The sequence below is a fragment of the Bos indicus genome, chromosome 25 (genome assembly GCF_029378745.1).
Source record: "Bos indicus isolate NIAB-ARS_2022 breed Sahiwal x Tharparkar chromosome 25, NIAB-ARS_B.indTharparkar_mat_pri_1.0, whole genome shotgun sequence".
Lineage (NCBI taxonomy): Eukaryota > Metazoa > Chordata > Mammalia > Artiodactyla > Bovidae > Bos > Bos indicus.
The window spans coordinates 29476132-29499925 of NC_091784.1; the positions used below are offsets into that span (position 1 = coordinate 29476132).

The 23794-nt window shown below is 41.7% G+C and overlaps 1 protein-coding gene across 2 annotated transcripts in view; it reads left to right on the plus strand.

Moving 5' to 3' along the window:
• LOC109578619 (S-adenosyl-L-methionine-dependent tRNA 4-demethylwyosine synthase TYW1) overlaps positions 1-23794 on the plus strand; it is a 148564-nt gene that overhangs the window by 46786 nt on the left and 77984 nt on the right. For both annotated transcript variants that reach the window (XM_019988004.2, XM_070779995.1), the window contains exons 11-12: positions 2767-2876; positions 17996-18173. In XM_019988004.2, the coding sequence (XP_019843563.2) occupies positions 2767-2876; positions 17996-18173 (288 nt within the window). The remainder of the gene's footprint in view (positions 1-2766; positions 2877-17995; positions 18174-23794) is intronic.

Sequence of the window (23794 nt, forward strand, 5' to 3'; positions counted from 1 at the left end):
TGCCATCTCTTCTTAATATCTTCTGCTTCTGTTAGGTCCATACCATTTCTGTCCTTTATCGAGCCCATCTTTGCATGAAATGTCCCCTTGGTATCTCGAATTTTCTTGAAGAGATCTCTAGTCTTTCCCATTCTGTTGTTTTCCTCTATTTTTTTGCGTTGCTTGCTTGCTTGCTAAGTCGCTTCGGTTGTGTCCGACTCTGTGCGACCCCATAGATGGCAGCCCACCAGGCTCCCCCGTCCCTGGGATTCTCCAGGCAAGAACACTGGAGTGGGTTGCCATTTCCTTCTCCAATGCAGGAAAGTGAAAAGTGAAAGTGAAGTCACTCAGTCGTGTCCAACTTCAGCGACCCCATGGACTGCAGCCTACCAGGCTTCTCCGTCCATGGGATTTTCTAGGCAAAAGTACTGGAGTGGGGTGCCACTGCCTTCTCCGTTTCTTTGCATTAGTTAGGTATATTTGGATTTTGGGACAAAAACCCATAGAAGTGATATAACCTTTTAGCATATCATATTAGGGAGTACTTCTAACTTTTATTATGGATATGTTTTGAACAAAAATAGAGTGAATAGTATAATGAATCTCTATGTACATTTGTTAACACATTTCTAGTCATGTTCCATTTACCTACCCTAGTTCTCACTATTTCGATGCAAATCTCAGCCATTATTGTTTTATCTTATACCTACTTTGATTGACAGATAATATTTTAAAAAAGGCCTAAAAAAAAGAATCTAATATCATCATCATCCCATCATAAGTTCTTTTACATGGTTTCCCTTTTCTAGTTATCTGGGGATATAGTGAAGAAACAAAAACAAAAACTGAAAAATATCTTTTCAGACATTCTGTTAAATTATTGGTTCTCAACTGGGGCAAAATTTCTATTTTTCATCCCGAGGGGAACCTTAGGGCATTTGACCATGTCTGGAGACATTTTTGATTGTTGTAATGGAAGGAGGTGCTGCTGGCGTGTAGTGGGCAGGGGCCAGGGATGCTCTTAAACACTCTGTGACATATAGGACAGCCCTTCACAGCAAAGAGTTATTGAGTTCAAAATGTCAGCTGTGCTGAGGTTGAAAAGTCATGTGTGCAGTGGTCTAGGGATGTATAGCATAAGAGCTTCGCAACAGTATATTTGCTGTTTCTATTATATTTTTGGGCTGCTGTTGGCATAAATTTTACTTTTATATAAGCTGTAAACACAGTATATCAGTACTCTGTTTTAGTTGTACTGTCAGTTGTTTTTAGAGTAATTAAAAGGAAAATAAACTTTATCTTTCCATATTTTATTTTCTTTTTTCAGTGCTCATCATTTCTTTGAGTAATCTTAAGTTACTATCTGGTGTCTATTTCTTTTGCCTGAGTGATTCCCTTTAATATACTCTGTAGTATAGGTTTGCCAACAAGGAAAACTCTCAGATTTTTGTCTGCAAAAGTCTTTCTTACTCCATTTTTGGAAAGATATTTGCACTGGGTATAGAATTCTGAGTTGACAAGTTTATTTCCTTTAAGCATTCTCTCAGGTGTCATTATAGTGTCATCTGGCTTGCTGTTTTCCGATGAGTTGTCAGAAATAATACCAATCTGTGTCCTTAAGTAATGTGCCCTTTTTCTCTTACTTGAAGATTTTCTGATTTTCTTTTGTTTTCATTAGCTTAGATACTGTATTTTTACACTGTCTTTAAATATTCTGGTTGTTCTGCAAGCTTCTTGGATCTGTGGTTAATTGTTTCTCATTAACTTTGGGAAATTGTTGGCCGTATTTTTCCGACATCTTTCTCTACTTTATTTTGCGTTTCCCTTCTGGGATTTTAATTATTGTATTTTGGCTCTGGGATTCCAATTATGTGTATTTTGGACCTTTTGATAATTGTCCCACAGCTCTTGGATGCTGTGTCTTTTTTTTTCCCCACTTAAAATTTTATGTGTGTTTTAGTTGGCTTAATTTGTTCTCTCCAAGTTTTTTTTTTTTACCTCTTTCCGTAGCTGTTGTAGTTTACTGTTGAGCCTGTCGAAGTCCTATTTTTTTCGTGTTTAGTGTTTCTGTTTGATTATAGCTTTCCTCCCCGTGCTGAATTTACCCATTTGGTCTTGCGTGTTGTTTACCTCTTTCTATTAGGACTTGTAACGTACAGTAATCAGAGTTCTAAAAACATAACCTGTCAGATACTTTCACCCCTTGTGTCAGAAGAGTTTGGTCCTATTGATTGCTTTGTCTCTTGGAAATGTATTGTTTTCTTGCTTTTTTGTATGCCTCTTATTTTTTTTTTTTCCCGAAGTCCAACATTGTGAGAGACTGAGATGAATGTTCTTTGCGTGTGGAAATTGGCATCCCTTTCCTTTCTGGTGTCCTTTAGAGATACCTTGAGTGTTGCCTGGGGTTTGCTGGAGGTTTTTCCCTCCGTGTCTGATCCATCCTAAGCTTTAGGTCTTCCCATTGCCTCTCGGAGAGAGTCTTGAAACAGTATTGTACTGGTGGTCATTGCTGGATGCTTGTTAGCCTGGTGGTGTGTGGCTGGGAGAGAGGGGTACATGTTGTATTGTTCTGATTAAGCTTCAGTCTTGGCCAAACATTTCCCTTGTCCATCTGTCTTTCTGTCCTAGATGTCATGACTCAAAATAAGTTGTGAAATATAGCTGTAGATAGCTGAGCTTTTAGGAGAAAACCAACCTGGATTTTATAATTATATGGACTCCCTCATAGTGGGTGACTAGCTGAGAGTTAACAGAGTTCTAAAGAACTTTTGCCTCTCTTTTTCCTAGGCACCACACCAATCCAGTGGGTACTGAATGGCGGTGGAAAATGGACCAACCTGAAATGATCTTGAAGGAAGCCATTGAAAACCATCAGAACATGATCAAGCAGTTTAAAGGTATTTATCTTCCCTCTACAAAGGAATGCTAATAGCCTGAATTAAATTGGCAGAGGAATTGCCTCCTTTGGCAGAATGTTGTCCCTGCTGGCAAATTCTTGTGTAGGAAATCGAAAACTTTGTAGAAATACTATATATACTTTGGCCTTTGTAGTTTTCACTGATAACTTTATATATATCGTATGATGGGGGAACTAAAAAATTAATTCAGAGCTTAGCTATTTTTAATATAGTGCATTCAGCTTGTAAATTTTGGCAGGGAATGTATCATCATTCCTCCTAAAAACTTTTGCTATTGTGCTGTGTTGGATACAAAGCAACCTTGTGATTCGACTGATAATTTTAGATCATTCAAGTGATAAGTAATACCAGTTAGATAGTATTAGGAAGGCATTTTTGAATAAATGCTGTACAAAAAAGGAGGGTTAATTTTAATCAGATTTCCTCCACATGATCCACAGTGATGTATAGAATTCTGCTACTCAGTGTCTAGAATTTCCTGATCTAGCTGTGTCTCACAGTTCAAGGTATTTGACTCTACTGGAGATGGCTGGTTCTTAAGCTTTAGTGTGCATCAGAATTGATCATTAAAATAGAGATTCCCAATCTCCTTCCCCAGGGATTGATTCAGAAAGTCTGAGGGAGGGAGCTAGAATATACATCACTTACACATTTTCTGATAACCCTGTTGTTGAACTGGAAACTATACTTTGAGACCCACCACTGTAGATAGATATGGAGGACTGGTATTAGGTTGGCCAAAAAGTTCTTTGGGCTTTCCCATAGCAGCTTAAGGAAAAACCTGAACAAACTTTTTGGCCAACCCAATAAAATAATGGCTTTTTAAAGACAATTGCAGGTGATCGACTGAAATGTGTTAGGTTCCCTGTTAAATGTGCATGTCTCTTGTCTCCACCCATCCCTTGTCAGTCCTGTCTCCTTTATTCTCCTTTCCTTTCATATACAACAAAAAAGGTGAACTCCAGCCAAGGTGGGTTTGGCATCGGCACTCTTGCATCGTAAATGGGAGTCTTTATAAACCCCAGTAATTAGCATTTTGAAGATCAGGTAGTCCTTTCACGCAGAGAAGTTTGTTCTGCCAGGTCACTACTGCTTCTTGAGATCACACTGTTTCTGATGCTTTTCTTTCACCAAGCAGTTCTCCAGGTCTCAGTAGACACTGCCTGGGTGTTCAACAAATGTAATTCAGTCCTGGCACTGTCTGGAGATAACAGCAGACCCACAGGTTAGGGGTTCAGTCCTGTAAGATTGCACCCCACTTCAGATGCCAGTGGAAAGCCTGGGATGTTACCTGTGTTTCTGATCAACTGTAAATCGGAAGTTCCCACGAACTCCTCAGATTCTGTTAGTTTGTTAGAGTGGCTCGCAGAACAGAGAAGCATCTACTTATGTTTACCAGTTTGGTATAAAGGATATTATAGAGACCACAGGTGAACAGCCAGATGGAGAAGTATAGGGTCGGTCTGGAAGGGTCCTGAGGCCAGGAGCTTCTGTCCCCATGGAACTGGGGTGCACCACCCTCCTAGCACATGGATACATCCACCAACCCAGAAGCACATCAAATCTTGTTCAAGGGTTTTTATAGAGCTTATTTTGTCAGTTCCCTTTCCCTTTCTCACCGGTCCATGGGTGTGATTGAAAATTCTAATCCTTTGAACACTTGGTCTTTATGGTGACCAGCCCCATCCTGAGGCCATTTAGGAGTCCTACCCTATGCCACCCCATTTGCATAAATGTACTTAGGTGTACTTAAAAGGGCTCCTTATTTATTTTTTGGCTGTGCTGCCTGGCATATGGGATGTTAGTTCCCTGAGGCCCCAGCAGTTGAAGCATGGAGTCTTAACCACTGGACCAATAGGGAAGTCCGGAAAGGGATCTTTATGAATGACAAAAGGTACTCCCACCACTCAGGAAATCCCAGGGGTTATAGGAGCTTTGTGCCAGGAACCAGAGCAAAGACCAAATCTATTTCTTATTTTTTACCATGGTGTTTCTTACTACTATTCTGACTTCCTAGGAGAAATTGGGAAAGTAATGCAAATAATGATTCAAGAGCAATAATAATTTATAAAGGTATTTTTATAAAAGTAATTTATAAATTTATATTATCTTTATGAGTTTTCTAAGGAAAATTGCCCTATACATATATATGTACATATGTATGTGCCAACTTGTACATCTGCAGAGATGCTAATAAATATTTTAACATTTCATCTTGGTTTTTAGTCTCAAGAATTTTTTTTTTTTGGAAACAAGTCATTTTCTTATTTGGAAAAAGCAGTGTCTCTTACCAGCCTTTTGGAAAATTAAATGAAACTGTGTAGTAAAAAACTAGTAAGTCTCCACATCAGGAATTTACTAGCTTTTCTTAGACTCTTTGTTGATTTCGTTAATATTATTGATCATGACCCTCAAATAAACCATATGCCTTTTAAGTATATTTCAAGGCAAAGTCTTACTTTCTTTTGGATACTTAGTTACTAGTCAGAATTCTCCAGAGAAAGAGTCATCAGGATGCTGTGTGGGTGTGTTTAGAGGAAGAAAGAGAGAGAGAGATTGATAGAGTGAGATTGGCTTAAAGAATTGGATCATGGAATTGTACAGGCTTGGTCAATCAAAAAGATAAAAATAATCTGATGGAGTGGACCAGCATGCTAGAGATTTAAGGAAGAATTGCAGTTCAAATCCAGAGGCTGTCTGCTTGCAGAATTCCTTCTTGCTTGAGGGCTGTCAGCCTTTGTTCTTTGAGGCTTTCAGTTGATTTGATGAGGCTCATCTGCACTATAAAGGGCAGTCTGCTTTACCCAAAGTCCACTGACCTAAATGTTAATTTCATCCGGAAGACATCTTCACCATCCAACATCCAGAATAACATTTGACCAAACTGGGCACCATGGCCCAGCCAAGTTGACACGTAAAATTAGCCATCCTAGACAGTCATATCAGAAGCAGGCAAACACCAGTAATTTAACCTCTTTAGTGTAATCAGTATGTTTTTATTTGGTGCTTAAAGAAGCAGTTGAATCCTTAAATAATGGGGTGATAGCCGAGGATGTGTGTTTCCTGGACATCTAGGAAGCTCCCTGAATAAATTGTGTGCCAGGCAGTTTGTATGGGTGGAAGCAGCCCCAAGGAGTAGACATGCATTTTTCCATCCCGAGATGTCCTTGATACAGAGTGACAACCTGAGTTTTGATCGTGATTTTTCTGACAGGAGCCTTTTTGTAAATGCACTTTAAATGGAAATAAGAGATGAATAAATCATGAGGCCGCCTTTCTGCCCGTTAATAACACATGTTAGGTGAGCTCAGCGAACACGTAGTCTTTGTTGTCTGCCTGGCCTGTTGGATGGTGTGTCCTGTGCAGAAAGGTGTCCCTGGTTGGTAACCTTGTGCTTGCTTTAATCAGTAGGCATCTCAGATGGTTTGTCTTCAGGTACCTGTGGCATAAGAGACAAAGCGTTTTAAAGTGTATATATTGCCTTGCAGGGGAAGGACAGATACAGGACTGCAGGGACAAAGAACAGAGCATGTCTGTGAATAAGTGAATCCTGAGTAGGGGGGAGAATGCCTAAGAGGGTGGGGATGACCCCCGAAATACAGCAGCTGCCATTCATTCACCCTTAAAAACAGCTTTTATAGAGTATCTTCCTCGCCCTTGTAATTCTCACAAAGGATGCTTTTTGCATACCTTAATGAATTGCCTTGACAAAATGTTACCATGTCAGCAAAACATCTCTTTATTTAATCAACAATGAATTTTCTCGAAAGGTTTTCAAATTGGAACTGGTTGATACTTGTACACTGACACTCTTCAGAATACTGAAAACAGTTTTTCTTTACAGTAGTAGAAAACAAGTGTATTTTTGAAGGTGTGGTGGGCAGTAGACAGGTCTGCACATGGGCTTAAAGGTGCTCTGATTCATTATATTTTCACTAAGAATGAGAACTCCTTTAGTTTCCAGTTTTTTAGATGGTGGTGACTATTTGTTAATGCTTCTTACTTCATTCTGGGCTTAATTACTTTTTTGAAAATCTGTCTCATTTTAATAACTGCAGCAAATCCTACTGTGAAACCTATAGTATTAGAAGATGTGTTTTCTATCTTTTTGGCTCTTGGCAGAAAGTAATCTGAAATGTTCAAATCGATGGTTGTTTACTGTGGGCATTCAGCTAGGCAGTAAGATTTTCTAACTTCACTCAGTTTTTATCAATGGTTATAATCTAAAGTTTTCTTTTTTAATGAACCCGAATTCCTCCTTCAATCAGTGAAATCGCTGTGTTCTATCTCTCATTCATCCCTAAGTTGAGTTCAGATTAGTCATTCAGTCATGTCTGACTCCTTGTGACCACACGGACAGGAGCACACCAGGCTTCCCTGTCCATCACCAACTCCCGGAGCTTACTCAAACTTATGTCCATCGAGTCGGTGATGCCATCCAACCATCTCATCCTCTATTGTCCCCTTCTCCTCCTACCTTCAGTCTTTCCCAGCATCAGGGTCTTTTCCAATGAGTTAGTTCTTTGCATCAGGTGGCCAAAGTATTGGAGCTTCAGCATCAGTCCTTCCAATGAATATTCAGGACTGATTTCCTTTAGGATGGACTGGTTGGGTCTCCTTGCAGTCCAAGGGACTCTCAAGAGTCTTCTCCAACACTACAGTTCAAAAGCATCGATTCTTTGGTGCTCAGCTTTCTTTATAGTCCAACTCTCGCACCCATACATGACTACTGAAAAAAAACATAGCTTTGACTAGATGGACCTTTCAGTTCAGTTCAGTTGCTCAGTCGTGTCCGACTCTTTGCAACCCCATCAAGTGCAGCACGCCAGGCCTCCCTGTCCATCACCAACTCCCGGAGTTCACTCAAACTCATGTCCATTCAGTCAGTGATGCCATCCAGCCATCTCATCCTTTGTCATCCCCTTTTCCTCCTGCCCCCAATCCCTCCCAGCATCAGAGTCTTTTCCAATGAGTCAACTCTTCGCATGAGGTGGCCAAAGTATTGGAGTTTCAGCTTTAGCATCAGTCCTTCCAAAGAACACCCAAGACTGAGCTCCTTTAGAATGGACTGGTTAGATCTAGAATGGACTGGTTAGATCTCCTTGCAGTCCAAGGGACTCTAAAGAGTCTTCTCCAATACCACAGTTCAAAAGCATCAATTCTTCGGTGCTCAGCTTTCTTCACAGTCCAACTCTCACATCCATACATGACCACAGGAAAAACCATAGCCTTGACTAGATGGACCTTTGTTGGCAAAGTAATGTCTCTGCTTTTGAATATGCTATCTAGGTTGGTCATAACTTTCCTTCCAAGGAGTAAGCGTCTTTTAATTTCATGGCTGCAGTCACCATCTGCAGTGATTTTGGAGCCCCAAAAAATAAAGTCTGCTACTGTTTCCATTATTTCCCCATCTGTTTGCCATGAAGTGATGGGACCAGATGCCATGATCTTAGTTTTTGGATGTTGAATTTTAAGTCAACTTTTTCATTCTCTTTCACTTTCATCAAGAGGCTTTTTATTTCTTCTTCGCTTTCTGCCATAAGGGTGGTGTCATCTGCATTTCTGAGGTTATTGATATTTCTCCTGGCAATCTTGATTCCAGCTTATGCTTCATCCAGCATTTCCCAGGATGTACTCTACATATAAGTTAAATAAGCAGGGTGACAATATATAACCTTGATGTACTTCTTTCCCGATTTGGAACCAGGGTGTTGTTCCATGTGCAGTTCTAACTGTTGCTTCTTGATCTGCATACAGATTTCTCAGGAAGCAGGAAGGTAGTCTGGTATTCCCGTCTCTTTCAGAATTTTTCACAGTTTGTTATGATCCACACAGTGAAAGGCTTTGGCATGGTCAATAAAGCAGAAGTAGATGTTTTTCTGGAATTCTCTTGCTTTTTCAATGATCCAGTGGATGTTGGCAATTTGATCTCTGGTTCTTCTGCCTTTTCTAAATCCAGCTTGAACATCTGGAAGTTCATGGTTCATGTACTGTTGAAGACTGGCTTAGGGAATTTTGAGCATTGCTTTGCTAGTGTGTGAGATGAGTGCAATTGTGTGGTAGTTTGAGCATTCTTTGGCATTTCCTTCCTTTGGGATTGGAATGAAAACTGTCCTTTTTCAGTCCTGTGGCCACTGCTGAGTTTTCCAAATATGCTGGCTTATGGAGTGCAGCACTTTCACAGCATCATCTTTTAGGATTTGAAATAGCTCATCTGGAATTCCATCACCTCCACTGGCTTTGTTCGTAGTGATGCTTCCTGTGGCCCACTTGACTTTGCGTTCCAGGATGTCTGGCTCTAGGTGAGTGATCACACCTGGGTTATCTGGGTCATGAAGATCTTTTTTGTTTAGTTCTTCTGTGTATTCTTGTCACCTCTTCTTAATATCTTCTGCTTCTGTTAGGTCCATACCATTTCTGTCCTTTATGGAGCCCATCTTTGCATGAAATGGTCCCTTGGTATCTCTAATTTTCTTGAAGAGATCTCTAAGGGTGTAAATATTAATGAAACAGATGACTGTCCTTTCTGGATAGTCAGTTTCAGAGTAAGGATGGCAAGGCTAATGAAGTCACTCTACCTCTTCTGAACTGAGTACTGCCCCCTGGGTGATGCTCTGACATACATTCCAGTTCTGGGTGCTAAAGATGCAGGAGTGGCACTTAGATTTCATTTTAGCCCCTGGTGGAGAGTCTCTTCTCTGTCTTCCCCAAATCAGAATTCCTTAGTAGAGACTGGCATGGAGAAGTGGCTTAATCTCAAATGTAGAATTACTCACAGATGCCCTACAGGAAACTAGTTCTGCTTTCTCTTCTTCCACATCCATTTTAGAATTTCCCTGTTAAAGCCCTGTTGTTATTACCCTGTGTCCCCTTGTGGCTTACAAAAAAGAAAAACAAAACAAAAAGCCAAAAGTAAAAGTGTGTTTCTGGTTTCCTCAGTTGGAACTTGGGATACATTTTCCTATAGGAAAAAAAAATTGAATTTGATTAGGTGATATTGAAATGGACTTGGTAGTGCTATAGTTTAGGTATGTGCTGTGCTTTGGTCGTGTCTGACTTTTTGTGACTCAATGGATTGTAGCCATGAGATTCTCCAGGCAAGAGTACGGGTGTGGGTTGCCATTTCCTCTTTGGGGATCTTCGCGACCCAGAGATCGAACCTGAGTCTGTCACATCTCCGGTGTTGGCAGGTGGGTTCTTTACCATTAGCGCCACCCGGGAAGTGTTTAGGTATATTACAGATTAATTTGATGTTGGCGGGGGTTGGGGGTTTGAATGGTAACTTCATCTCCGTTTTAATAGCATTTTATCTGGAGGAATATGAATTTCAGATTTCAACAGAAATTTAGGAAACAGGAGTCATAAGTTGGAAGTTACAGGCAATTTTCAAAGGTTTGTAGCCGTTTCCTTCTTAGTTTGTTAAGTTTTTCCACTCCCGCCTTTCCTTAGACGGCACTCTTAACTCACTGATGTTTCCCATCACTCTGCTGTGGAGTCCTTTGTTTCTTTGGGTGCTTTCCCGCCACGTGTTGATCACCGACTCCCTCCCCTGGGTCTGGTCCAGTCATTCTATGATCTGATTTTTGTATGGGATGAGTCTTGTTGTCGGTATTGTTTTTGCCTCTGAGTTTCCAGCTTTTGGGGCTTCCCTTGTAGCTCAGTCAGTAAAGGATCTGCCTGCAGTGCAGGAGACCCGGGTTTGATCCCTGGGTCGGGAAGATCCCCTGGAGAAGGAAATGGCAACCCACTCCAGTATCCTTGCCTGGAAAATCTCATGGACACAGGAGCCTGGTGGGCTGCAGTCCCTGGGGTCACAAAGAGTTGGGTACGACTGAGTGACTAACACTTACTAACACTTACTTCCAGCTTTTGGCTCAGTGGCCAGCCTTCAGCACATTTTGAAGACATTCTGATCTTTTCAACGTTTCCTTTTTGTGCTTCTGTTCTCAATCTCAAGGGTACTCATTGTCTTTTCAGTTATTTCATTGATCATTAAACCAGTCTTCTTTCCATGACCTTTATTAGCTTTCCCCTTTATATGCACAATGTAAAATTAACTTTACGCTGATTACAAGTGGGTCAGGATTAAAGTGCAACTCAGCATCTTTTCAAAATGCTCACTTCCCCCTCCAAATACCACCATGGCAGGGAGACACAGGCTTCAGAGAATGGGGTGGAGGTTTCTTTTTTTTTTTTTTCCCTTAGTTAAATTTATGTATTTGTCTATGCTGGGTCTTAGTTGCGGCACACAGGATCTTCGATTTTCATCGTGGCGTGTGGGTTCTAGTTCCCTGACCAGGAAGTGAACCCGGGCCCCCTGCCTTGGGAGCGGGGAGTCTTAGCCACTTGACCACCACGGAAGTCTCAGGCTTAGGTTTCTTTAACTCAGTTTCCCACCAGTTCAGCTGAGATCAAGTAAGTGAACACTCTTTGGGAGGAACGTGCTCAGTGCTGAACGTGCAAAGATGAAGAAGACGTCATTTGTTGCTAGGTGTTTTTATCTATCGTTTAATGCAAAAAATAAAGGGTCTCTTAATAGATGGGCCTCAGGAATAAGGTGTGCTAAAGTACACATCCAAAAGGAATGTGGGGGAAGCCAGGAAGAAAATACCACCTGCTAATTGTTTTCTGAAGCTTGTTTATGAAATAAACATCACAATAGAAGTGGCTGGATCAAAGATCTATTTTATGTGACTTTCAGCCAGAGGGGTTCTTAGGAAGATCTTTGGCCGGGAACTGTATCATTATTTGAGAAGAAAGAATGTTTTATTTCTGAGTGGTCCAGTCTTTAGAAATAGAAATACTCATCTTTGTCAATTATACCTCAATTTAAAAAAGGCATAAGAAAGTATTAAAAGAATGAAAGTTCATCATTAACCAATGCCCCCCCCCCACCAAAAAAAAAAAAACAACCCCAAAGAAATAGGAATACTCTGTGTTGTACCTTATGTCCTTTTTCTGGGTTATTCAGCTTATTGGTATGACCTTAGGATAAAAATTCTGGAATCTTAAGTTTCTGCGTCAGCATCTTTCAGTGACATAAAGTGCATGCATGCGTGCTCAGTCGCTTCAGTCATGTCCAATTCTTTATGACCCCATGGACTGCAGCCAGCCAGGCTCCTCTGTCCATGGGGATTTTCCAGGCAAGAATACCGGAGTGGGTTGCCATGCCCTCCTCCAGGGGATCTTTCCGATCCAGGGATCGAACCTTCGTCTCTTATGTTTCCTGCATTGGCCAGCAGTTCTTTACCACTAGCATCACATGGAAGCCCAAGGTCTTTACCTCCAGTCTAGAGGCTGAATTAGAGACGTTGTGTTTGGGGGCAAGTAAACCATTTGGGTGCCTGTGGTGTTGAACTCATGGGGTCTGGATTGGCCGTTGTCCAATATGGGGCATTGTCCAATATCAAAAGAACTTTAAAAGACTGTCCCTTACCAGCAAGGTACTTCCTGACTTCCTGACTTCAGGGACAGAGCATCCATGGAACCAATCCAGAAAAAGTCTTCCCATTGTCCACACCTTCTTTTTGTACAACCAGAAGACTGGCAGCTGGTGTTTATTTTATCCGTTCAAGGCTCAGGGGTTAACAACTTTACAGAGAAGAGCAGTCGTAATCATAAATCTGACTGCATTTGCCTAGCACCATGGCATTAACCTGCCCATTCCTGCCTTAAATTCTGGTGCTGGCTTCTCTTCCTTACTAATAAAATGTCCTTTGAAGCCTTCTTTGCACCCCAGCATAGGGCACTTTTGACTACATTAAAAACCTGTTCAGGCAGGTATCCTTTCTTCTTAATGATTTTCTTTGCTGAGAATTCCTTTGCTGCCTCTTGGTTGGCAGAAGCTGCTCCTCCTGTTATCTTGACATTTTAAAAGTCAGACCTCTTTTTAAAATCATCAAACCATCCTTTGCTGGCATTCCATTCTCCAACTTTAGATCCTTCACCTTCCTCTTGCTCTAAGTTGTCATATAATGACTTCACCTTTTGAATCATATTCGTCTATAGGTATGTCTTTCTTATAACAATCCTGCCCCACACATAAAAGCTGCATTTTCAATACGAGATAAAAAGACATTTTACAAAAAGCTCAAGGTTTTCACACCTGCTGTAGCTGCAGCGACCGCTTCATGAATTTCCTTTCCTTTTTCTTTTTTTTACAATGGTCCTTCCACTGGACTCATTTGTCTTGAAGTGGCGGGCAACCGCAGCTGCAGACTTGACTCTTGGTGCATATCAAGCCATTTATCCTTTGTCACTTTTCTCTGCTTCTTGGGAGCATCACGTATCATATGGGTCCGTGCTGTTATTCAGGGTTTACGGTATTGCACTAAACATGATGAAAACTGTGAGAGAACTTCAAACCTGTACTGCAGTGAAACTGACTAGAGAGATGGCTGCTCACGTGATGATGACCCTCACCTGGAGTTTCAGACAGATACTTGCAGCACTCCTGCTCAGTGCCCTAGCAACAGGAGGTGCTGGGAAATGTGTACAGTGTTACAGTCTATACTGATCTTTACCTTTGTTTACATTTCTGTCAACTGGGAGTGGTGCTATACAAGGTCTGTTTGTGTGAGTACATTTTGATACATTTTAACTTAAAAAAAATACATGTATATTTTATGATAGTAAATGATAGAGGAGTATCTACATGTTTTTTATGCATTCAGGATACACCTAAGTTTTAAATTTTTTTGGATATTACTGTGTTATGGGGTGCATCTGTGAGACTTTTCAAATTGTCACAAATCTTCAAGAACTTTTATATAAATAGAAATTTCCAAAAATTATATATATATGTATATAAAAGAACTATATGTGTGTGTGTAGAAAAAACCACATACACGTCGACCTGCACTCTTCCAAACCTTGTTGTTCAAAGATCAACTGTATGTTGAATTGAATGGAATTACCGTTTTATTTAAAATAGAAAATAATTGAATTTATAGCACAATTCATGAAATAATTATCATAACGAAATATTTGTAGCTAAGATTAAAAAAAATGCTTATGTGCTGGGCTTGGTACCAAACTAGTTATTTCATGTGGCTTATTTCACTGAATTCTCACAACTGTGTGCGCATGTGTGTGTGTGTGTGAATTCCCCACGTTATACATCAGGGCATAGGTGTAGAGGGGATGGGTGGCTTGACTCAGGACACAGATCACCCTAGTGGTAGAGCCAGAGTTTGAACCTGGGGCATCTGACTTCCAGTGCATCTGACTGCCTTGCCAGTACTCAGTCATTCTTCTTTCTGAGTTTTAGGTTAATTTTACCACTTCAGATTAAATCTGCCCTTCAGCTCTTCTGCTCATGGGGAGATTAATGATGTTTCTTTTTTTTACAAAAAGAAAATTTTATACTTAATGCTGAGTTGTCTTGGCAACACAGAGTGAGTTAAGTATCAAGTTTTATTTAAAACCTTGATTCACTTAAGATTTTAGATTTCAGTAACTTAAAAAATTATCCATCTCCAATACTGACATGAAATACATTCTTAGAATTGCAGTTAGATAGTCATAAAAGAAGATAAAACCTGCCACTTTTAGATTGTTCTGATTTTAGCCTGTATTATGTTGATTTTGATGGCTTGGGTGTTTACTTGCACTTGCTTATTTCCAAGTAGATTGTGTGTGAGTGTATGTGTAAAATAAAGTCACCTCGTGGAAACTAAAGCACAAGCAAGCAGTGAAAGGTAACTTTATTTTCTCCAGATTTGTCTTCCTTAAGGCGATAGTTACTGGGATTTAATTATTTTAAGAAACCAGGATAAAGGTGATGATAAAAACACGTCCTTAATGAATGTTTTGTGTGTGTACTAGGCCGTCTGCTAAAGCCTTTCCAGGCATTATCTCATTTAATTCTAACAAACATTCTTTGGGGTAAATACTGCTTATAGTGAAGAAAATACATTTCATGAGTGACTAAGAAATGACTGAGAAGGTGTATGAATATGCTTCTCCTCATTTCTAATCTTGGTGAAGAGGAATATTATACTCTTTAGAAAGAATGTATTTTTCAAAAAGTACCTAGAGAAAGTAGCATGGATGCGTATACAGTAACATATGTAAATAGATAGCCAATGGGAATTTGCTGTATGATTCAGGGAACTCAAATTGGGGCTCTGTAATAACCTAGAGGTGTGGGAATGGGCTGGAGCTGGGAGGGAGATTCAAGAGGGAGGAGACACATGTATACCTATAGTTAACTCCCTTGGACTGCAAGGAGATCAAACCAGTCAATCCTAAAGGAAATCAGTTCTGAATATTTATTGGAAGGACTGATGCTGAGGCTGAAGCTCCAGTACTTTGGCCACCTGATGCGAAGAACCAGTTCATTAGAAAAGACTGTGACTCTGGGAAAGATTGAAGGCAGGAGGAGAGGGGGACAGCAGAGGATGAGATGGTTGGATGGCATCACTGACTCAACAGACGTGAGTCTGAGCAAGTTCTGGGAGATGGTGAAGGACAGGGAAGTGCTGCTGCTGCTGCTAAGTCACTTCAGTCGTGTCCGACTCTGTGTGACCCCATAGACGGCAGCCACAGGCTCCCCCGTCCCTGGGATTCTCCAGGCAAGATCACTGGAGTGGGTTGCCATTTCCTTCTCCAATGCATGAAAGTGAAAAGTGAAAGTGAAGTCGCTCAGTCATGTCCGACTCTTATCGACCCCATGGACTGCAGCCTACCAGGCTCCTCCGTCCATAGGATTTTCCAGGCAAGAGTACTGGAGTGGGGTGCCATTGCCTTCTCCGAGGGAAGTGCTACAGTCCATGAGGTCTCAGAGAGTCAAACGTGATTGAGTGATTAATTCATGATGTATGACAGAAATCAAACCAATATTGTAAACCAATCGTCAATCAATTAAAAATAAATAAATATTAAAAAAATAAAGACCTGGAGAGAGCACCAAATCCTGACCACTAGACCACCAGGGAGACATTACCATATGTAAAACAGATATCCAGTGGGAATTTGCTGTGTGATTCAGGGAGCTCAAATCCAGTGTTCTGTGACAACCTAGAGGGCTGGGGTGGAGTGGGAGGTGAGAGGGAAGTTCAAGAGGGAGGAGGCATATTTATACCTGTGGCTGATTCATGTTGCTGTATGGCAGAAACCAACACAGTATTGTAATTAATCCTCCAATGAAAACTAAATAAATAATAATAAAAAAGAGCCTAGAGATAATGGACAGAAATGTCTGAAGTAAAGAAGATTTATTTTTATTTGCCTTCTTATGCTCTTTCCAAGCCTTTCCAACTCATGTTAGATTGAAGGATGCTAATGAATGCTTTTTATTTATTAAAAATAATTTTTTTTCTTTTTTCCCCATGAATGCTTTCTGTGTTGGGCCAAAAGCAGTACTGCTTGACCTATGCAGTCCACTCGAGTCACATGGGGAGCATTTAATAAATACTAATGTCTCAAGCTCATCCCCAAAGATCAAGATTTAATTGGCTTGGGATACTGCCTGGATGCTGAGATTTTTAAAAAATTCCTTAGGTTATTTCTCAACATCTAACTACAGTGGAAATCCATGGTGTGTGCCAGTGGTTCCCCAAGCTTGACTGCACATTGGGATCACCTGGGGAGTTTCAAAAACTCCTGATGCCCAGGCCCCTCCCCCAGATGGTGATTTTATTGGCCTGGGCTGTGGCCTGAAGTTTGGAACGTTGAAGATAGTCCCAGGTGATTCCAGTGTATTTCTAAGTTTGGAGACTGCTGGTTTATGCAGTGGTTTTCTTTTTTAAAAAATTGTTTTAAACTGATAGAAATTTAAAAAGAAAAGTTAGTTATTTGGCCGCACTGGGTCTAGTTGTGGCATATGGGATCTAGTTCCCCGACCAGGGATGGAACCTGGGCCTCCTGCATTAGGAGCCTGGAGTCTTAGCCACTGGACCCGCAGGGAAGCCCCTGTGCAGTGGTTTTTTACCTTGGCTGCACATTAGAATCACCTGGGAGACTGTTAAAGCTCCCATGACCCTGGCTTGCACCCACTCCAGTTACATAGAATCTTTGGCGCTGGATCTTGGCAGCTCTAGTTTTCCAAATCTTAATTCAAAATACTTGAGGGACGAAGGGAGGCAATGATTGGGGTAGGAGAGGCTATTCTTGGGCTTCTCTTGTGGCTCAACTAGTAAAGAATCCACTTGTAATGCGGGAGACCTGGGTTGGGAAGATCCTCTGGAGAAAGGAAAGGTTACCCACTCCAGTATTCTGGCCTAGAGAATTCCATGGACTATACACAGTCCATGGGGTCGCAAAGAGTTGGACATAACTGAGCGGCTTTCACTTTACTTGCCTTATGTAGCTATACTGAGTTCATTTTCTTAGACCAACATGATGGAATGCAGAGCTAAGAAAATTATGGAAAGTAATGTATTCTATGTTCCAAATAATTAGCTAATAATAAAATTAGTTTTGCCTGCTTTATTGATATAGTTTAAATAGTATTAAAGCCAAGGATGAGATTGCTGGTTTAATCATTGTAGGGTTTTCTTTTTTTTTTTTCTGACTTAATGTGGCTCAGCTGGTAAAGAATCTGTCTGCAATGCAGGAGACCTGGGTTTGATCCCTGGGTTGTGAAGATCCCCTAGAGAAGGGAAAGTTTGTGTCTGCTCTCTTAGTGCAGTAGGCAGCATGTCAGTCTCATAATCTGAAGGTCCTGAGTTTGAACCTCAGACAGGGCAGATCATTCTTTTTGGGATTCCCTGGTGGCTCAGACGGTAAAGAGTCTGCCTGGGATGCTGGAGACCTGGGTTCGATCCCTGGGTCGGGAAGATCCCCCAGAGAAGGAAATGGCAACCCTCTCCAGTATTCTTGCCTGAAAAATCCCATGGATGGAGGAGTCTGGCAGGCTACAGTCCATGGGGTCACAAAGAATCTGACACGACTGAGTGACTTTCACTTTCAATAATTTTAAGGGTTCCCCCCCTCCCAGCCCTTGTTTTGTATTATTTGGCTGGTATCAAAAATGAATTTTCCCTCTAAAATCAAACAACCATTAAGAAAAATTAAAAATTTTTTAATTATGGAAAATAAAAGTGACATCCTCTATTTGTACCTTATTGAACTTGGTCCTTTCCACTGTCTTCCAGGGGTGCCAGGCGTCAAAGAAGAACGCTTTGAAGAAGGAATGACAGTAAAGCACTGTGCGTTGTCTCTCGTGGGAGAACCCATCATGTACCCAGAAATCAACAAGTTTTTGAAGCTACTTCATGAGTGTAAAATCTCCAGTTTCCTGGTCACAAATGCACAGTTCCCTGCGGAAATCAGGTGAGTGGTCTCGCCTGTCAAGATGATGCTTCTTGAATCTTGTGTTTGACTAAGAAGTAAAACTAATAGGTATTGATTCAGAAAGGATTTACTCATTTCTAACTATGTATAAATGTTGGCTTTGAGGGGTCAGAGCACCTGCTCCTAAACATCAATTCTATTGGGAAAGATAACATTTGTTTAAAGAATAGAGGCAAAAAAAATTGCTGGGGGAGTTCAACAGAGAAGTCATTTTTTTTTTTTTTTTTAGATGGGAGAAGTGGAGTAAAAACTTCTCTGAGAAGGCTTATTAAAATTTGAGTCTCAAAATATGGCCGTGACAACCTAGAGGGGTGGGAGGGAGGTTCTAGAGGGAGGGGACATACGGATACCTATGGCTGATTCATGTCGATGTATAGCAGAAACCAACACAATATTGTAAAGTAATCGTAAGGAGAGAGCAATTGGCTAGGTGGCGGTGGTCAGGCTCTCTTGCCCCACTCCACTCACGTCCTGCTAGCTGGGATCATTTGTGGCACTGTGCGTGTGTGTGGTGGTGTGGTCCTATGTAAGCACCACCTGAAAAGCTCTTAGAGGCAGAGTAGAGTTGCGCTGCGGAGAAGGCAATGGCAAGCCACTCCAGTACTCTTGCCTAGAAAATCCCATGGATGGAGGAGCCTGGTGGGCTACAGTCCTTGGGGTTGCTACGAGTCGGTCATGACTGAGCGACTTCACTTTCACTTTTCACTTTCACGAAATGGAGAAGGAAATGGCAACCCACTCCAGTGTTCTTGCATGGAGAATCCCAGGGACGGCAGAGCCTGGTGGGCTGCTGTCTATGGGGTTGCACAGAGTCGGACACGACTGAAGCAACTTAGCAGCAGCAGCAGCAGCAGCAGCAGAGTTGCGCTGAGTTGAGCTGCTGCTGCATCAGCCATGAGCCAGTAAAGCATGTCTGCAGTTCCTATGGCCCTTGCATCTTCTTCCAGCTTCCCTGCTCATACCTTGGCTGCACTGGGTTCAGCAAACAGTGAGATACAGCGAGATAGTAATTATCCTCCAATTAAAAAAAATAAATTTTAACAGTATGGCTGGGATTGGTACTTGGGGAGATAGGAAACTGTAGGTTTTTAATAGCCTTTCCCTTCTCCAGGGGATCTTCCCAACCCAGGGATTGAAGCCAGGTCTCCCATATTGCAGGCAGATTCTTTACCAACTGAGCCACCAGGGAAGCCCAAGAATACTGGAGTGGGTAGCTTATTCCTTCTCCAGCAGATCTTCCCGACCTAGGAATTGAACTAGGGTCTCCTGCATTGTAGGCAGATTCTTTACCAACTGAGCTACCAGGGAAGCCCAATTTAAAAAAAGGTTTTTTAAAAATATGGCTGGGATTGGTACTTGTGAAGGAGATAGGAAACTGTTGGTTTTTAATAAGAACTACCTGAGAAAGATACAGAATTGGGGTCTTTGGGATACCACTATGTAAATATAGTTGATTTGGACCACAGAGGGTGCAGAAGAGCCTGGCAGCAGTTGAACAGGTTGGGGCGACGACTTCAAATGCTGTTCTTTAGGAAGATCTTGCTTTCTGCAGAGTAATCTGCCAGCATGTTTGTATAAAGTGGGAAGGCCAAGAAACAGGAAACTGGATAGGAGATGGTAAGGTTTGTTTAAGAGTTGTAAGGATGAAAGGAAGACAGAATGAGGAGTCTTCAAAAAGGTGTCATTGACATTGCACTTGAAAACATGTGGATTATTTTCAGATATCTTTTGATATTGATTTCTAACATAATTCCACAGTGGTAAGAGAACAGATTCTGTGATTTCAGTACCTATAGACCATGAAATTTTTGCACCTTGTTTTATGTCCTTGGATATATTCCAGTGTCTCCTAGTTTATAGTCTATGGGAACTTGAGTTTGTATCCTACTGTTGTGTGAAAATGGTATAAATCTTAATTATGTTGAGTTGGTTCATGGTGCTTTTTGGATCTACCATATCCTTCTACTTTTCTGTCTATTCATTCTGTTAGTTTTTGAGAGTTTGATATTGAAACTCCAACTAAAAATCTTAATTTTTCTACCTAAAAAAATAATCGTAATATACAGCGGAACTATATGTAACTTTGTTCTGTGTTTTCCAAGTCTGCTGTATATGTGTTGTCATACTTTCATAATTTAAAAAATAAAAAAGAGGAAAAAAAGGTGTCATTGAGGCATGATAGATAGATAAGCTTGGCAAACTGGATGGCTCTGTGAGCCCTGCATGGAAGAGGACTTAGCTGATGACTGGGAAAGTTCCAGCCAGGTTGATTGCTAGGATAGTGGGGCTCTGTAACAGTAGAGGGATCCGCCATACTCTGGTATTTTCAAAGAAACTCTTGACTTTGTTAGCTGGTCTTCCCTTGACCCACTTACAAGTGTTACATTCAGGCTAGTGGCCTTTTTGGGATACTCAACTTTTCTTTAAGAGGATCTCAGTTCCCCCCCCAGCTCCAAAGCATAGGGTTCCTTACTGACAGTTCTCCCACAGAAGGGAGTTTTCACAGTGAGTGGTCCGTGAGGATTTATGGAAGATAGGAAAAAATACCTTAGGCAGATGAGAAAGCTTTATGTTTTTATTTGTCAACATGGCAGCTAATAAAACTGACAAGAATGTGACATTTAATGATAGAGCTGTTGAGGATTAAACAACAACAAAAACCCCTTCTCTTGAGAAAAAGTCCTCTTAGTTCCACAAAAGCAAGTGTTTTTATAATAGTATTTTTGATAGGCATGAAACTGAGGTACCCTAGCATGCATCAGTTACCTTCTGCTGTAATCATTTTCCTTGGGACCGAGCCACTCAAACTCGCCACCATTCGTTTGATTTCCAGGTCAGCGAACACTTCAGGTGGTGGGAAGCTGATGCATCTGGAGAGAGTAGAGACACCCAGTGCCCTTTCCCCCTCATCTTTTTATCCGGCAGTTTTCTGAGTTGTAATCTTGAAAATAAACTATTAATAGAAAGTAAACTGTTTTCCCTGAGCTCTGAGAGCTGTTCTAGCAGATTATCAAACCCGAGGAGGGGTCATAGGGCACGAGATCCACAGGCAGTTGATCAGAAGCACAGGTGGCAGCCTGGAACTGTGACTTGTGTCAGAAGTAGGGGCGGCCTGGGACTGAGTCCTGACCTGGGAGGTCTGTGCTGACTCCAGGGATTTACTGTCAGAATGGAATTAAACACAGGACACCTAGCTGGTGTCTGCAGAGAACCTCAGGCCTCCTTGGTGTGGAGAGGAACCACACATCTGGTGTCAGAAGTGGTGTGAGTCAAAAACCAGATAAGTGTGTTCTGAAGTGATCTAATGTCATAAAAACAGCACTTCATACTTGGTGCTTGGCAATTTTTGCCAGATTGTCTTTTTTTCCAAAGGTTTCCAAAAGAAATCTCTTTTATGCAGAATCTCAGGATTTAAATGTTGGCTCAAAAAAAAAAAAAAAAAGCTTTTAAACGTGGTGCAGGACAAATAAAACCTACTCCTTATCAATTGCCAGTTTGAGATTTCCAGTCTTAAGAACCCTCCGGGCCTTCCAACATAACTCCGATTTTTTTTTTTTTTAGTTGAATTCCTGAAAAACACTGAGTCCCAGTAGGTTCAAGGCCACCCTCTTTGTACAGGGTACAAAGTACAGGGTACAAAGTCTGTTTTGCGCTACAGTAGACGACAAATGATGGCCATAAATTCTCCCTCTCCTTGTATCCGCGATCTTTGTGCTGTAGCTCTGAGTGTCCCCCCACTGACTCCAAGCTCGGCCACGTGACTTGCTTTGGCCAAGAGGAAGTGAGCGAAGGTGACAGAAGCAGAGGCTTGAATGATGTCTCTGCACCGAGGCTTGCCCTTTCTTGCTGCTCTCTGAAACCCTGCCACCGTGTGATCAACTTCAGACTTGCTGGGGGTTAAGAGGCTGCACACACAGAGGCCCCAGCTGTCCCAGTTGAGGCCATCATGAACCAGCCAGTCCAGCAGATGCGCCAACTGAGACTAGCAAAGGCAGCCAAGATGAACGGACCTCCCAGCCCATCCACAGAATTTCAAGCCATGTCTCTTGGGTCTCCTGCATTGGCAGGCAGGTTCTTTACCACTAGCGCCAGCTGGGAAACAGGATCGATTGAAATCATTGTGATCGATCATTGGTGATGAACTCAGTCTCTTATCTAGCTCGTCTCCCTTTCCTAGAGGTTGTGGGTGGGGCTGAAAGTGCCAACCCTCTAATCACTGGGTTGGTTCTTTTGGCACCAGCCCCCTGTCCTCAAGCTGTCCAGGGGCTCACCAAGAGTCACTTCATTAATATAAATTCTTGTTTGGTGGAGAGGGGCTCATTAGAGATGACAGAAAACACATCTCTCACCTCTGTCACTCGAGAAATACCAAAATTAGGAGCTCTGTGCCAGGGATTAGGGACAAAGACCAAGTGTCTACTTGTTACTATCTGACAATATCACACTAAGGAATGGTTATCTATTCAAAAGCCTGTACTTTTCAGTTTGCCGTGCTCTCCACCACTTGGCTGTCTCCTCAGCCCTGAGGCTGAGTGTCATCTACTACTTGTCAGAGGAATCGCACTGTTGAATCCCTTACAGCAGAGAAATTTCCGTCAGCATTTCTAACAGGCATGAAACAATGGAAGGCAGACAGAACACCGCATATCAGAAAAATAGAAGCCTATTGCTTGGGGTAAGGCAAGAATATTCTGGAGTGTTTCACACACAGTCTGTGGTTCGGTGTCCAGAGAACCTCTTTTTCGTTTAGAAGTGGCTTGTTTCGTTTAGAAGTGACTCGCATCGTATCCTTGGCTCCTGCAGACATGTGAGTTTAGGACTCTTAATTCTGGAGACTGCATGATCTGTGCTGACATTCAGCCTTGCTGTCAGAAAGGCCCATCGCACCTGGATAATGCTGTCCCACTGGACTGCTGCATGTTGTTCCTTCCTGTAAACTGTTCTGTGCTAAGGTGTCAAAGACCTCCTGAGACATCTTGCTCAAAGCAGACCATGTGGCAGAGTAAGGAAGGGGCTGAGGGTGATGTTCCACAACACTGAACCCAGTTTTTTTTTTCCTTCTATTATTTATTTATTTGGCTGCATGGGTCTTACTTGCGGTATGTGGGTGCACAAACTCTCTAGTTGCGGTGTGCAAGCTAATTGTGGCATGCAAGCTCCAGAGCACACAGGCTCAGTAGTTGCTTTGTGTGGGCTTCGTTGCCCCACAGCATGTGGGTTCTTAGTTCCCTGACCAGGGATCAAACCCGTGTCCCCTTCATCCCAAGGCAGATTTTTAGCCACTGGACCACGAGGGAAGTCCCCTGAACCTAGTGGGTCCTTTCCTTTGTGGGTGTTCGAATCCTAAAACTGTCTCCCTCTTTGTGAGTGTATTAGAGGGTGTAGAGTCAAGTGTACAGCCCTTTGTAGACTGACTTGCTCTTAGCTTCATCTTCAGTTCACCTCTACACAATTTTCTTGTCCACTGTTTTTAAGTTTACATTTAAAATCTTATATTTTTTCTTTTTTGATACATACAGTTAATTCAAAGCTTACTCCCTGCCAGCAGGCTTATTGTAAGAAGACAGAGCTCTGTTCCATTTTTAACTATGACACAATTA